General features: G+C 43.8%; 1 protein-coding gene across 2 annotated transcripts in view; it reads left to right on the top strand.

Moving 5' to 3' along the window:
• magi3a (membrane associated guanylate kinase, WW and PDZ domain containing 3a) overlaps positions 1–13637 on the top strand; it is a 439861-nt gene that overhangs the window by 306930 nt on the left and 119294 nt on the right. For both annotated transcript variants that reach the window (XM_060937472.1, XM_060937471.1), the window contains exon 6: positions 10976–11055. In XM_060937472.1, coding sequence (XP_060793455.1) covers positions 10976–11055 — 80 coding nt within the window. The remainder of the gene's footprint in view (positions 1–10975; positions 11056–13637) is intronic.

The following is a 13637-nucleotide window of genomic DNA, read 5'->3' as shown; positions in this document are numbered from 1 at the left end:
CGATTAATCGCAATTTAATCGCACATTTTTGTCACATGAAAAACCATTGTAATTCTCTTATCAGCATAAAAAAGTTCGAACGGCTTGCTCACCGTTCGAACTACGGGGGTACTCGGGGGATCTGAGATCCCCTGAAACAGACATGAGATCCCTTGAAAACATGATTTGGGAAATGTTGTGGGGTCTCTAAAATATTGGCAAAATGATGTTTATTGTCATAGCAATCGTGTGTAACGGGAAGCATTTGCATATCCGAAGTGAGCGCACGATGGAGAGCTGCGCTCTGAGACAAGCGCAAGCACACACCCCCCCCCCCCCCCCCAGGGAAAAAAAGGGACCCCCCGAAAATATCGGCATAGTTTGAACACTGGTTGTACCAATGTTTTTTGTTTTTTTTTGTTTTTTATTGCAGAGCATAACACGTCTTGTCACAGCCACTGCAAAGTCGGGCTGGAGCCGCCAATGGGAAAACGAAACCTAAGCCAAGCACCGTGGCTCTTCGGGGGAGGGCAGAGGACTCTGGCTGTGCGGGGCATGGCATTACAGTCTAGCTGTTATCGTTTTTCTAAGCAAAGTCTCTGTTCCAAGTTCCTGGCAGTTTCAAAAGCTTATGAGAAACCTACATCACGTCACAGAGCGTTAATCTCGCGATAAAAAAATTATCGCGTTAAAATTGAGTCAAGTTAACGCGTAAATAACGCGACATTTTTGACAGCACTTTTTATATATATATATATATATATATATATATATATATATACAGTTGAACTCAAAATTATTAGCCCCCCTTGTGGAATTGAACATAATTCTTGATTTCTCCATGAAAATGACCATTGACAACAAATGTTTTTATTCTTGAAATAAATGCACTATGAAGACATTGTCCAACAAGTTTCATTACGATATCTTATCACACTGAGTTTCAACCAAAAACAGCAAAAGTGAGATGTTCAAAATTATTAGCCCCCTGACCATTAGTAATCAATTGTGTACCCTTTTTGACCCACAACTGACAACAACCTCTTGGAATAGTTTTTCACTAGGTTGGCACAGGTCTCCTGAGGAATTTTGGCCCATTCCTCCATTGCAAACTGTTCCAACTGGCCCAAATTGGATGGTTTTCGTGCATGGACGTTCTTTTTCAGCACTTGCCACAGGTTTTCTATTGGATTGAGATCTGGGCTCTGTGCAGGCCACTGTATGACATTGGTCTTGGTATCCTTGAAGTATTGCTGGACTATTTTAGATGTATGCTTTGGGTCGTTATCTTGCTGGAAGACCCAATGACGACCTAAGCGCAAAGTGAGAGCAGACTTCTGCATGTTTTCCTTCAGTATTTTTAGGTAATCTTCCTTTTTCATGGTGCCATGCACCCGAACCAGACTGCCTGTACCTGAGGCTGCAAAACAGCCCCACAGCATGATGCTGCCACCACCATGTTTAACTGTGGGAACTGTGTTCACAGGGTTGAAGGCCTCTCCCTTTCTTCGCCATACATAGGCAATGTCCATATGCCCAAACAGCTCCAATTTCGTCTCATCTGACCAAAGCACAGACTTCCAAAACTCATCTTTCTTCTTCAAGTACTCACGGGCAAATTTTAGTCGGGCTTTGATGTGACGATGTTTTAGTAAGGGGGTTCTTCTGGGACGATAGCCCCGAAGCCCATTCCGATGAAGAGCCCTCACAACAGTGTGCCTTGACACACAAACTCCAGAAGAGGCCAGGTCAGCAACAATTTCCTTTGCAGATGTACGGGGCTCTTTACGGACATCTCTGACAATTTTTCTTTCCAGAGTTCTTGAGCTCTTACACTTGCGTCCACGACCAGGTTTGTTCTTGACCGAATTTGTCTCCTTGTACTTGGCAATGATGCACCGAACTGCAGTTCTGGAGACTGTAAACCTCTTCGAAATGGCAGTGTAGCCTTGGCCCTTGTCATGAGCCTCCACAATCTTTTGTCGGAATTCAAGACTTATTTCTTTAGTCTTCGGCATTGTGACAAATAGTAATCCTCCTCATTCATTCAAATGCCCTGTTCCTTGGAGTCCTTTTAAACTGTTGAATGGAGCCAATTGACTACAGGTGTTGCTAGGAAGCCAATTGATTGCACAGGTGTTGTTTAAAAGCTGATTGGTTAATTAACTGTGTTTTAAAAGCAAGAATCCACATGGGGGCTAATATTTTTGACCAACTCATTTTTACCATATTTCATATAAAGACAGCCTAAAACTAATTTCATATTCCAAAATGCACCACAAACATCTGAATAGTACTGGCGATTGTTTGTGTATATCAATTTTTATCAATGCTTTAAACATTTGGAGGATATTTGGGAAAATGTTCCAAAATTTAAGGGGGGCTAATAATTTTGAGTTCAACTGTATATATAAAAAATGTTATTTACCAGCTGGGAGGTCTGTATGGTGAAATACCGTGACCGAGGTCTTGAAAGTACTGAGCAAGGCCCTCTGGGCCGAGGTCACGGTATTTCACCATACGGACCGACCTTAAGCTGGTAAATAATTAATTTTTTTCTTTACCAAATTCTAACAGAAAACGAGAGCGCCCGAAAGGGAAAACCGAGCCGAGCCGCCATTTTGAATCCTCATTCACGGCTGTAATACAAATTTCTTCCTCCTCGGTATACAAGTGCACTTCCATGGCAGGAAAAAAACTACATTTTGCCGCCTATGTAGTCCCCTATTTATACAAATAGGAGTCATTCAGGATTCAGCCATGTTTTTGCTCAGTGTTAGCAAGTTAGAGGTTTTAGCTTTCTCCTGAAATGTTTTCTTTTATTTCTTCTTCCTCAGGGTAGTAAAACCCGCTTTTGCTGTGAACACTGTCGTTATCGCTGTCCATGCTATAAAATTAATGCTATTCTCCTGAGAAATGAGAAAATAAATGTTGACAAAAATTGCTACTGTTGTGAACGAGCGAGTCACCAGATGTCTGTATCCGGGGTCCGTGTCGTAGGATACAGACCCACTCGCCAGCCAATCAGAGCGCAGGATTTGGACCGCAAAAAAAATACAAATGATTATTTTATGATCGTTTGTCTTGTTTAAATTACAGTACATGCTTTAAGGGGTCGCAAAATTCTTTACTGAAGCAGAAGTACAGATACGTGTGTTGATGATATAAAAAACAAACAAAAACCTTATTTACTCCGTTATGCTTTATTCAATTATTCTTTACGTAATTATTAAATAATACCATATACAAGGCACTCCAGTTTAAATACTTGAATTGGCAAGTGCTTTGCGACAAATAAATAACCCACTTACATGTGTAGATGATTTGACTAGCAGCTAGCTACCTACAGTGTGCTAACCTCGACAACCCAGCTGTATATAACGCTAACTTATTCACATTTACATTAGCAACCGTCGCTACCCTATACCTGGGAGACAAGCGAACTTTGTTCACATACTGAAGCCAACCGGAGACGTCTGGTGTCTGTTGCTGCTGTCCGAAGAAGACTACAGCAAAAAAAAAAAAAGCTCGGCTACCGGATTACTCGGATAATCTTGGTCAGAAAGAAGCGCAGGATAGATATACGCGGGAATTAGAGTTTCCTAGCGGTTCTGATCCATACAAAATCCCTCAAAACAGCTGGAGTGACAGTGCAGATTTGTGGCCTAGCATTAGCTACATGTTGGAATATACCTTCTTTTTCCTGAAGAGTCCTGACACGGAAGAACAATTAAACTATAAAAGCAAGAAAACGTTCTTTGTGTAACGAACCCCCCCGACATCAGCTTTTTGGGACAGAGTGCTGCGAAAGCCAAAGCATTGGACTCAAAGGACTCGGACCTAAACTGTGGGCTAGATGGTATTCCCTCCCGGCCCTCCATGTCTCAGCAACCCCAAGGACATCTAGTCACGGAGCTGTTTGCACTCCATCATTTATACAGTGATGCTTATTATCGTTAAAACAATATCTGAAGTGTTATTTGTCAAATAACAAAATATCATCTAGCTCTAGACTTTCAAACATTGTTGTAAGATTTTATTTTAATTGTATCTAATAGTGGACGGTACAATAATTACAAACGCGAACAGAATCGGCACATTCCAGTCACAGCCGTGGTCATATCGTAACTATAATCATGCTTGTAATCAGGGCTTAATTTGAGCCGGAACATGACGGAACAAGATCCGGAACCTCCGTCGTCGGATCCAGCAGCTATTTTCATTTCATTCGGTGTTCCGGCAGCTATTTAAATGGATCAGATCACCTCCGTGACCATCACAAAGGGAAAAAAAAATCAAACAATAAATTAAATAAGTAAATAAAAATTTGTTTAGTATTCGGTTTTGATTTTGATATCTGTCGTTGATTTCTCTCCTATGACATCCACAAAATCTATGCGAAAGGGGAAGAGGGGGGCATGGGGTGTATACTTCCGCTCAATAGAACGCCGGGTTTTTTGTAGCCGTTAGCTTGCGCTGTGGAAAAAATGGCAAAAAAAAAACAAGAAAGCTTACTAAAATTTTTCAAAGTCCCAGGACAGCCGGATCCTAAACGACCTAAAATGGACGACGTTGGACACAGTCAGTGCGTTTACATGCACATGGAGAAAATCAAATTTCTGCCGTTGCTCGACTGAAATCGAAGTTCTAAATGGCATGGAAACACCTTAGCTCGGCTGAAATCGAACCGAACTGGATTTCTCGTAACCGAGCTACACGACCTAGATTATGCGATTGTAGCCGAGCTACTTAGTGCATGTAAACCCTATCGAGCTACGTAGTCGAGCTACTTACTTCAGCACTGCCCCTTCCGGAAGTGACGAGACCACAAGCGAGAAACACAACAGCCTTGGTCGAAAAAAAAAAAACCAGCCTCAGTCGGCATGACACTTCAGATCAACTTCAGCTTAGTGCCCATTTTAGTAGGAACACTTCTGTTCGTACATACAAACTACAAACACTCTTCTTGCGAACACGGAACTGATAACTTTGTTTATACTCTTGAACAATGTTGCCAGGTACCCAAAATATGTTCAAAACCCGCCAAAATGCACTTAATACCGCCCAATTAGGCGGGGAACCGCCCAATCTGGCAACACTGCTCTTGAATAGCTCTTCTTCATGACGACAACCGGAAGTGTACCAACACGATGGGGCGTGTAGCGCCACCTGTGGCTCAGGTGCACAATATACCTCACACAATAGCTCGATTTCCTTGTGTGCATGTAGGATTGGATTTCTCTGGCACCCCTGCTGGGAGCCTTAGCTCGATTACCGACAGCAGCTCGATTTGGATGTGCATGTAAACGCACTGAGTGACACTGCACCAGCACCTGCTGCAAGTGTACCAGTCGGCGGGAACGATCAAAAAGAAGACGAGAAGAATGATGATGACGGTGAAGCTAGAAGTGTTAGCGCACATTTCAACAGGAATGGACAGAGGAATTCGCCTTTGTGGGGTGAGAGGGTTCTGCTTCGAGTCCAATAGGCCTATACAATGACAAGATTGCATCGATGAAACAATGAAATAAAGCGGCACTTCGAAACACGCCAAGCTGCGTTTGCGTCAAAGTATTCAGCGGGGGACAGGAGGAGGACGGCATGTCAAGAGCCTCTTCATTATGAAAAAGAATATATTACACTCAAATTGTTGGTCATACGTAAAAATGTATTTGAAAATATGTGGCTTTCATGGCTCTCTCAGCCAAAAAGGTTCCCGACCCCTGCCTTAACGTATGTGTGGAGAGCGAGAGTGAACTTGAGTGCCTGTTTGGAGAACATTCTGAGCGTTGTCCATTGTTGTCCAGGATTTGATAACTGGTGCTGTTGCAATACATGTCATGCAATAGGCATGTGTGCGTAAAGTTATAGTAAACCGTCCCCCGCCTTTTTTTTTTTTTTTTGAGTCGCCGGACCCACCCACCTCCTGCGTTCCGGCCCGAGACCTCCCACTTCACAAATTAAGCATTGCTTGTAATGGTAATTTCAATAAACGGTTAATGTTCAGTTCCCTTTTCGTTTATTCTCTATTCAGAAGGCACAGCTGAGTCACACAGGTTGATCAGTGTGTAGCGGACAGGAAGAATTTTATCCAAAATAGTTTTTCCTGCCTTAGTTGATTGATTTCCATTTCACATGCGTGCAGCTGTTGTAAAGTTCAGCCTGCTTGTGTCGAAGTCTCTCGAACTGTCGCTTCATTATTGCACTCCGACTCCATGGTGACATTTCGCACAGGACTGGGTTCCTCTGATAACAGAAACAAAGCTCCAGCGCGCTCTGCTCTTCATCTGTTCTGTTCTTTCAGGATATATCGCGCACGTCGCTCCTCGTTAGGTTTTTTACCGAGTTACGTCCGAGATGTTTGGTACCCAGTCTGGGTTTTCCGTGTCGAATAAGGAAGTTGGTTCATCTGTATGAAAATCAAACACTTTCATGAAAAAGCTAACTCAAAGGCGAGCAGGAAAAAAAAGTAAAACGAGATCCTTAAGCAAACTCTTCCATCCTCACTTTCGACTTTCTATTTAAAAAAAATAAATACATTTTTAATACAATCGTGAATTTCTGTGGAGTTTTCAGGCTGAGCTGTTCTAGCTCCATTTCTTCTTTGTTCTTGAAGCATTTGCTTCTCTTTGTGAACGTTTTTCTTGATAGCGCGGAGACGGTAATACCTTGTATCTTTTTTTTCTCGATTTGAACAACCGGGAACGGCACAAAAATGAACCATACCGAAGACAGATTAAGCCTTGCTGACACGAAGGACGGTGTCTGTCTGACCCCCAGGTGTTCATTATCACGTCATGCGCAAGGGGTCTATAGCGAGTCTTACGTTAATAGGGTCCTTGCTTGCTCGCTAATACCGTAATTTATATGAAGAGTTTGAACACACGGGCGGCACGGTGGTGTAGTGGTTAGTGCTGTCGCCTCACAGCAAGAAGGTCCGGGTTCGAGCCCCGGGGCCGGCGAGGGCCTTTCTTTGCGGAGTTTGCATGTTTTCGCCGTGTCCGCGTGGGTTTCCTCCGGGTGCTCCGGTTTCCTCTACAGTCCAAAGACATGCAGGTTAGGTTAACTGGTGGCTCTAAATTGACCGTAGGTGTGAATGTGAATGTGAATGGTTGTCTGTGTCTATGTGTCAGCCCTGTGATGACCTGGCGACTTGTCCAGGGTGTACCCCGCCTTTCGCCCGTAGTCAGCTGGGATAGGCTCCAGCTTGCCTGCGACCCTGTAGGACAGGATAAAGCGGCTAGAGATGATGAGATGAGATGAGTTTGAACACACGTAACATACAGCTAAAGCATAAGGGATTTACGTTGAAGAGTTTGATATGGTTTTTACTCGAAAACGTTCGAATTTAAAAGTTCAAACAAAGAAAAGTTTGCGGAACTCGAAGGCAGTAGATGTTCTGATTTCGAGTCCGGGCTGCCGGATCGAGCTGGTGTAATCAGGGTGGTCTTTTTTTTGTAGTATTGTCTATCCACAGAGGTTGAATTCAGGTTGGGAAGGCGTGCTCAATAATTTCCCCTCAGATGCATTAAAACTAAAGTAATGAACCTGATTTGAAGATGTCACGAGTAGAAAGAACAGATTTGTGTTAAAATGTCGAGAGTAAAAGTAAAGTCTCTGTGTAACTGTGTAGAAATGCTCACTTATTCAGGTCAACGATTTGAATGACGGTCTGCACCACTGTCCGAGCTGCCGTTACAGAAAAGTAATCAACAAATTTTGAACCGGTTCGCCATTTTGACAGCGCGCATCTACCGTAGTCAGCGACAAAACCCTGCGAGTGACGTCATCAGAGTGAAATATCGCGAATTATCCATACAGGACACTTTTTCCATGGAATAAAAACGTGTTCTATTCCCTTCTAGCAGGTTTCGTTCATTTGGTTCGATGGCATGCAATATTGTCCGCAAATCGCTTATCCTATGCGTATTACGTCACTGTACCCAACGGAGAACGAGCGTTGAATATGGCTTCTGATATTGCACGGTTGTCAAGGCAACATGACGTCACACGTCGGAGACGTAAAACGTCCGCACTAGCGAGCGACTGTGACAATTTGTAAACAAACATGGCCGCCAGGTTCGCTTTGTTAAATACGGAAGACTTTCCCTGTGTCCGAAATCACTCCCTGCTCACTATATAAGGAGTGTTCACACGGCACATATTTGCATCGATGCTGCACCGATGTATTTTGTTGCGATATATCTTACACCGGTGTAAATTTTGTGCAGCGTTCACACGTCACAAACCTGCTTACTAGAGAGAAGCGTGTTAGCACCGGTGCAGCCCCACTTGCGTTCACACAGCAGTTTTTGCGACCGTGCTATACGATAGTAATAATGCGGAAATGAAATATGCGCATGCGTGAAAATGTGCTTCCTTTTCCCGGTTGTCATGGCATCACCAAGCGCCGGGAAAACAACGTGGATGAAGACACCAGTGTTGCCAGATACTGCTGACGTTTTCCAGCCCAAAATATGTTCAAATCCGCCAAAATGCACTTAAAACCACCCAATCTGGCAACACTGGAAGACACGCAGTTCTGTTGTTGATATTCGCCATTTTGGAAGCGCAAAATACCAGGATGCAAATTATGCAATGCCCGTATGTAATCAACTCTCCTCACGCGTAGCGAGTCTACCCCTGTAGCGTTCAGACGTCCCATTTTATATCGGTGCTGCCCCGCAAACTAGCATTTACTCCGGAGTAAATTTCTTAAACCACCTCCCGAGCAGGGTTAGATTTGCACCGGTTTAAGCAGCTTTCAGGGGCTACACCGGTATAACTTTGTACCGTGTGAACGCTCTACCGGGGCAGCCCCGGTGCTACACCGGAGTAAAAGTTGCCGTGTGAACACCCCTGTAGTGAATTCGCCATTTTGTAGCGCTGTCCGGATGTATAGTGAGAATTAGTCCAGCCTATATAGTGCTCTCAAAGTATCCCACAATGCATCATGAAAAGTAGCGTACAACCGGTGGTCGCTAACCAAAGCAGTATATCCCATCATGCATTGCGGTTGCGCTGAAAGAAATCAAAAGCCTCAAATTTGATTTTAATAAAAGGCAGCTGCAAAGAAGAAAAAGTATTCAGCCTCGATTTTAAAAAACTGAAAGATGCATGTACTTTGTATTGATTGATGTGGGAAAGTATACATTCAGTATAATATGGATTTATCACAAAAATACACGCATGTATTTATTATTTTGAAAACCCACCAGCCGACTGATCTGGAGCGTTTTAATTGTGCGACAGTAATGACGTAAATAACGGCGTGACTGAGTAGTGTCCGAAAGTGTTTTTTTTTTTTTTTCTCTCTTCATTTTACCAATGAGCTCACTGTATAGTCCTCTATCTAGTAATTCCCTATATAGTGAGTAGGGAGTAGTGAATGAGTGAGCGATTTTGGACACAGGGTTGGAGAGAATTTTGGAAGAGAAAGACGTGTTGAACACCTGAAAGGAATGTCTATGTGTAATAATATTGGCTGGCTTTTTTGGTGGTATATCAGATATATTCCATTCAGCTAGCATGATGTTGAACTTGTCGAGCTGAATGGAATATCTCTGATACACCACGAAAGAAAGCCAGCCAATATTGTTTAACGATGTCCCTCAGATCTGCGATGTATTTCATACAACATGAAAAATGTGGGGGCGGCACGGTGGTGTAGCGGTAAGCGCTGTCGCCTCACAGCAAGAAGGTCCGGGTTTGAGCCCCGTGGCCGGCGAGGGCCTTTCTGTGCGGAGTTTGCATGTTCTCCCCGTGTCCGCGTGGGTTTCCTCCGGGTGCTCCGGTTTCCCCAACAGTCCAAAGACATGCAGGTTAGGTTAACTGGTGACTCTAAATTGACCGTAGGTGTGAGTGTGAATGGTTGTCTGTGTCAGCCCTGTGATGACCTGGCGACTTGTCCAGGGTGTACCCCGCCTTTCGCCCGTAGTCAGCTGGGATAGGCTCCAGCTTGCAGCCGCTTTATCCTGTTCTACAGGGTCGCAGGCAAGCTGGAGCCTATCCCAGCTGACTACGGGCGAAAGGCAGGGTACACCCTGGACAAGTCGCCAGGTCATCACAGGGCTGACACAGACAACCATTCACACTCACACCTACGGTCAATTTAGAGTCACCAGTTAACCTAACCTGCATGTCTTTGGACTGTTGGGGAAACCGGAGCACCCGGAGGAAACCCACGCGGACACGGGGAGAACATGCAAACTCCGCACAGAAAGGCCCTCGCCGGCCACGGGGCTCAAACCCGGACCTTCTTGCTGTGAGGCGACAGCGCTAACCACTACACCACCGTGCCGCCCATGAGATGATGTATATTAAAAAATATAAAGCATATTGCAGATACAGTGTGTAGTGGAGTAACTGCTATATGCTAATTTTTTTGTTTGTATCATTATCATGCAGCACTAATCTTGCCAGCTGTTGGGAAAGCTATCTGAAGCAGACTGTAAACCTGCAGGACTCGGTTTAAAAATTTAAATAAATCAAACCTCAGGGATGGAAAGGCTGTACATCACCCAGCAGTGCTACTCAAACCCCTCTCTCTCTCTCTCTCTCTCTGTGTGTGTTATAGAGGGAATTAATAATCTGTTCTCTTTTCCCATTGGGCCTTAAAGGCTGAAACTCTTGCTGCTCAGGAGTGAAGAAAGGTCTCCACCTGTCACGCTCGGTTGATATTTCAAAGTCATTTCTTTCTAATCGGACACCTCCTCCTCCATGGGGAGCGCTGTTTGAAATGCTGCCTCTTTAAACAAGTGCTTTGAGGGGAATTATTATTATTTTTTTTTGAATACACCTGGGGACTCCAGATGGATGATGGAGAATTCAGGCTTTGACGACTGATAGTTGATGGTTCCTATTGTTTTTTGTGGATGTGATGAGATCTGAGATCTGAACATTTTCAAGCAAGTCGGCACGAACACCTTGCTAAAGCTGGATTTGTGATTTTAATTTTTTATTTCTCCCCCCCCCCCCTCCCCCCCCCATTCTATAGTCATAACACAAAGACTACAACCTGGCTGGACCCTCGGCTGGCGAAGAAAGCTAAACCCCCTGAGAAGTGTGACGAAGGAGGTGAGACGATTTGCTTTCTACCGCACTCGTACAGTACATTCTCGCTTGCTCTCTAGCTCACACCAGCAGCACTATCATCTTTCACTAGTTGACCAGGAATTTCGGTCGACTCGTCATCTTTTCCATAGTTATAGCAAGAAAACTGATCCAGGACCCCACAACTGTAGGCGGTTTTCTTAGCGTCGGTGCCGATGAACAGCAGACTGCGTCAAACCACACTGTCGACTTGATTTTTTTATAAAGTCATAAAGCTGTGCAACATCTTCCCCTGTTTACGGATGGAAATGTATTCATGTAAACAAGTATTCATGGCAGATACAGCTCAGGCGAAATTGTTCATTCTGAAACTGAGAACGTGCAGCATGGAAGCTTGTATCTGTCAACACACCCCTTATTACAGGTCAATGACTGGGCTTGCTTGGATGCAAGATGCTTCATCTACAGCGGGTTTTTATCCCCCGCTGGCCAAAAGGCCCGAAGAGGGATTATGTCATGGCGATGTCCGTCCATCTGGCCGTCCCGGGAAGGGCGCTCACCTTCTGAAATCAACTCCTCTCTCAATTTTTGGAGGAATTTCATGAAACGTGGCAGGATTCTTTGTTATACAACCCCGATTCCAAAAAAGTTGGGACAAAGTACAAATTGTAAATAAAAACGGAATGCAATAATTTACAAATCTCAAAAACTGATATTGTATTCGCAATAGAACATAGACAACATATCAAATGTCGAAAGTGAGGCATTTTTGTAATTTCATGCCAAATATTGGCTCATTTGAAATTTCAACACATCTCAAAAAAGTTGGGACAGGGGCAATAAGAGGCTGGAAAAGTTAAAGGTACAAAAAAGGAACAGCTGGAGGACCAAATTGCAACTCATTAGGTCAATTGGCAATAGGTCATTAACATGACTGGGCATAAAAAGAGCATCTTGGGGTGGCTCTCAGAAGTAAAGATGGGAAGAGGATCACCAATCCCCCTAATAGTCCGGTTCCATATATGTTTTAGTGGGAATTTTTGGGGGATTATGTAAATTATACATTTTTGGAAAGGTTATTGTATAAGGAGTCAGAAAATCAATGTTGGCATTTTTTCACATGTCTCTATGGCGGCCATATTGAACTTTTAAAAATGGCCGCCATAAAACTTTAATTTGTGATATCTTGGCTTCTGAAAAGGCTGGAATGTTGATTTTAACTGCTAAACCCACATTTTTAGGGTCAGGGAATCAAATGGTGCAAGGTACACTTCACCATATTAACCCTTTAATGCATGAATAGGTAAAAAATGACACTGTGTGGTTGTTTTCTTGCTATTTCATTATAATAAGTTGTTTACCTTCCATATTCCATTTTACTACAAAACCATGTTTTTTTCATCATCCCATTGCAATACACAATATGGTTAAAACACACGATACACATTGTAAGCAGTTGGTCAGATAACTCGGAGAACCTTTTATTGAACAGTTTAAAATTAGCTAACACAAAACTTGAATGTTGGACGTCGACATGCACATTTAGACCACGGTATATCCATCCTTTTTAATTAGTCTGTTTCTATACATCATCATCATCATCATCGCTTTCATACATCATGGCTTGGGAATCGTCATCGTTCTGGCACTGGCTGCTGCACTGACACATGTCAGTACAGGCTAAGTCCTTAGTTCTGCAGGAGCACCTCCCAGAAGAGCAATCTGATTTGCACTTGCATTGAACCAACTCAAGGATGGCCTTTGGGGCTGGGAGGACCTCTGTGGTCACTGGCTTGAGCATGCCATCCGAGTCTTTAAAGTATCCATTTTGCAGAGGATCCAGCTGTGGATCCTGCAGAGCAATGGCTGCCTGTGCCCATACTCTTGTTTGGACATGGACTCTCAAGATGTGCTGCTTCAGAGCTCCAAGTGTTGGAGGGAGCTTGTCACTCTCTGCCCTATGTTTGCAGAAGAGATGCCATTGCAGTTGAGGGATTGCCTTGATGTTGATCCCCTTGGGTGAGTAAGCTGCACATGTAAAGTATTCCAGGGTTGACACCATTCCTTCCGTCACATCTGCTTCATCCAAAAGCATCTGCAGAGCTTTGACAGTATATTCATCTGCTTTGAGGAAAACCTGCAGCCAGGTCGCCTTACCTATGCGGGAGAACCTTCCTGTGTTGTCTGCCCCAGTAAATGCATGAAAGGCTGGCAAAGCCTTCGCTCTTTCTTTGCCTAGAGCTCGCCACAGTGGTTCGATCTGCACAACACCAGAGGCCAAAGAAATGGATGTGTTTTTCAACAGGAGATCATAGTTTGCTGTGACTAGCACTAAAACATCTGTATCTGGTGAGAAAAACACCAACTGTGCATCATGTGCCCCATCGTTCAAACTGGCCCTTTCTTGAACCACCCCAAGAATGTGCCCATAGGATGCTAATCTAGGGTTTTGAATCAGGACTCCTTTCTTTTTATCACCAGACTGGCATAAAATGCATTGCAACCAGTTAATGGTTTCCTCATCTTGACACAGTGCATCTTGAGACTTGTCACTCATGCCTAGCACCTGCAAAGACATAAAATATTATCAAGCTAGCCTTATTATC

Source organism: Neoarius graeffei, chromosome 13 (genome assembly GCF_027579695.1).
Source record: "Neoarius graeffei isolate fNeoGra1 chromosome 13, fNeoGra1.pri, whole genome shotgun sequence".
NCBI classification, from domain to species: domain Eukaryota; kingdom Metazoa; phylum Chordata; class Actinopteri; order Siluriformes; family Ariidae; genus Neoarius; species Neoarius graeffei.
The sequence above is the reverse complement of the archived record's forward strand: the minus strand, read 5'-3'. Positions and strand labels throughout refer to the sequence as shown.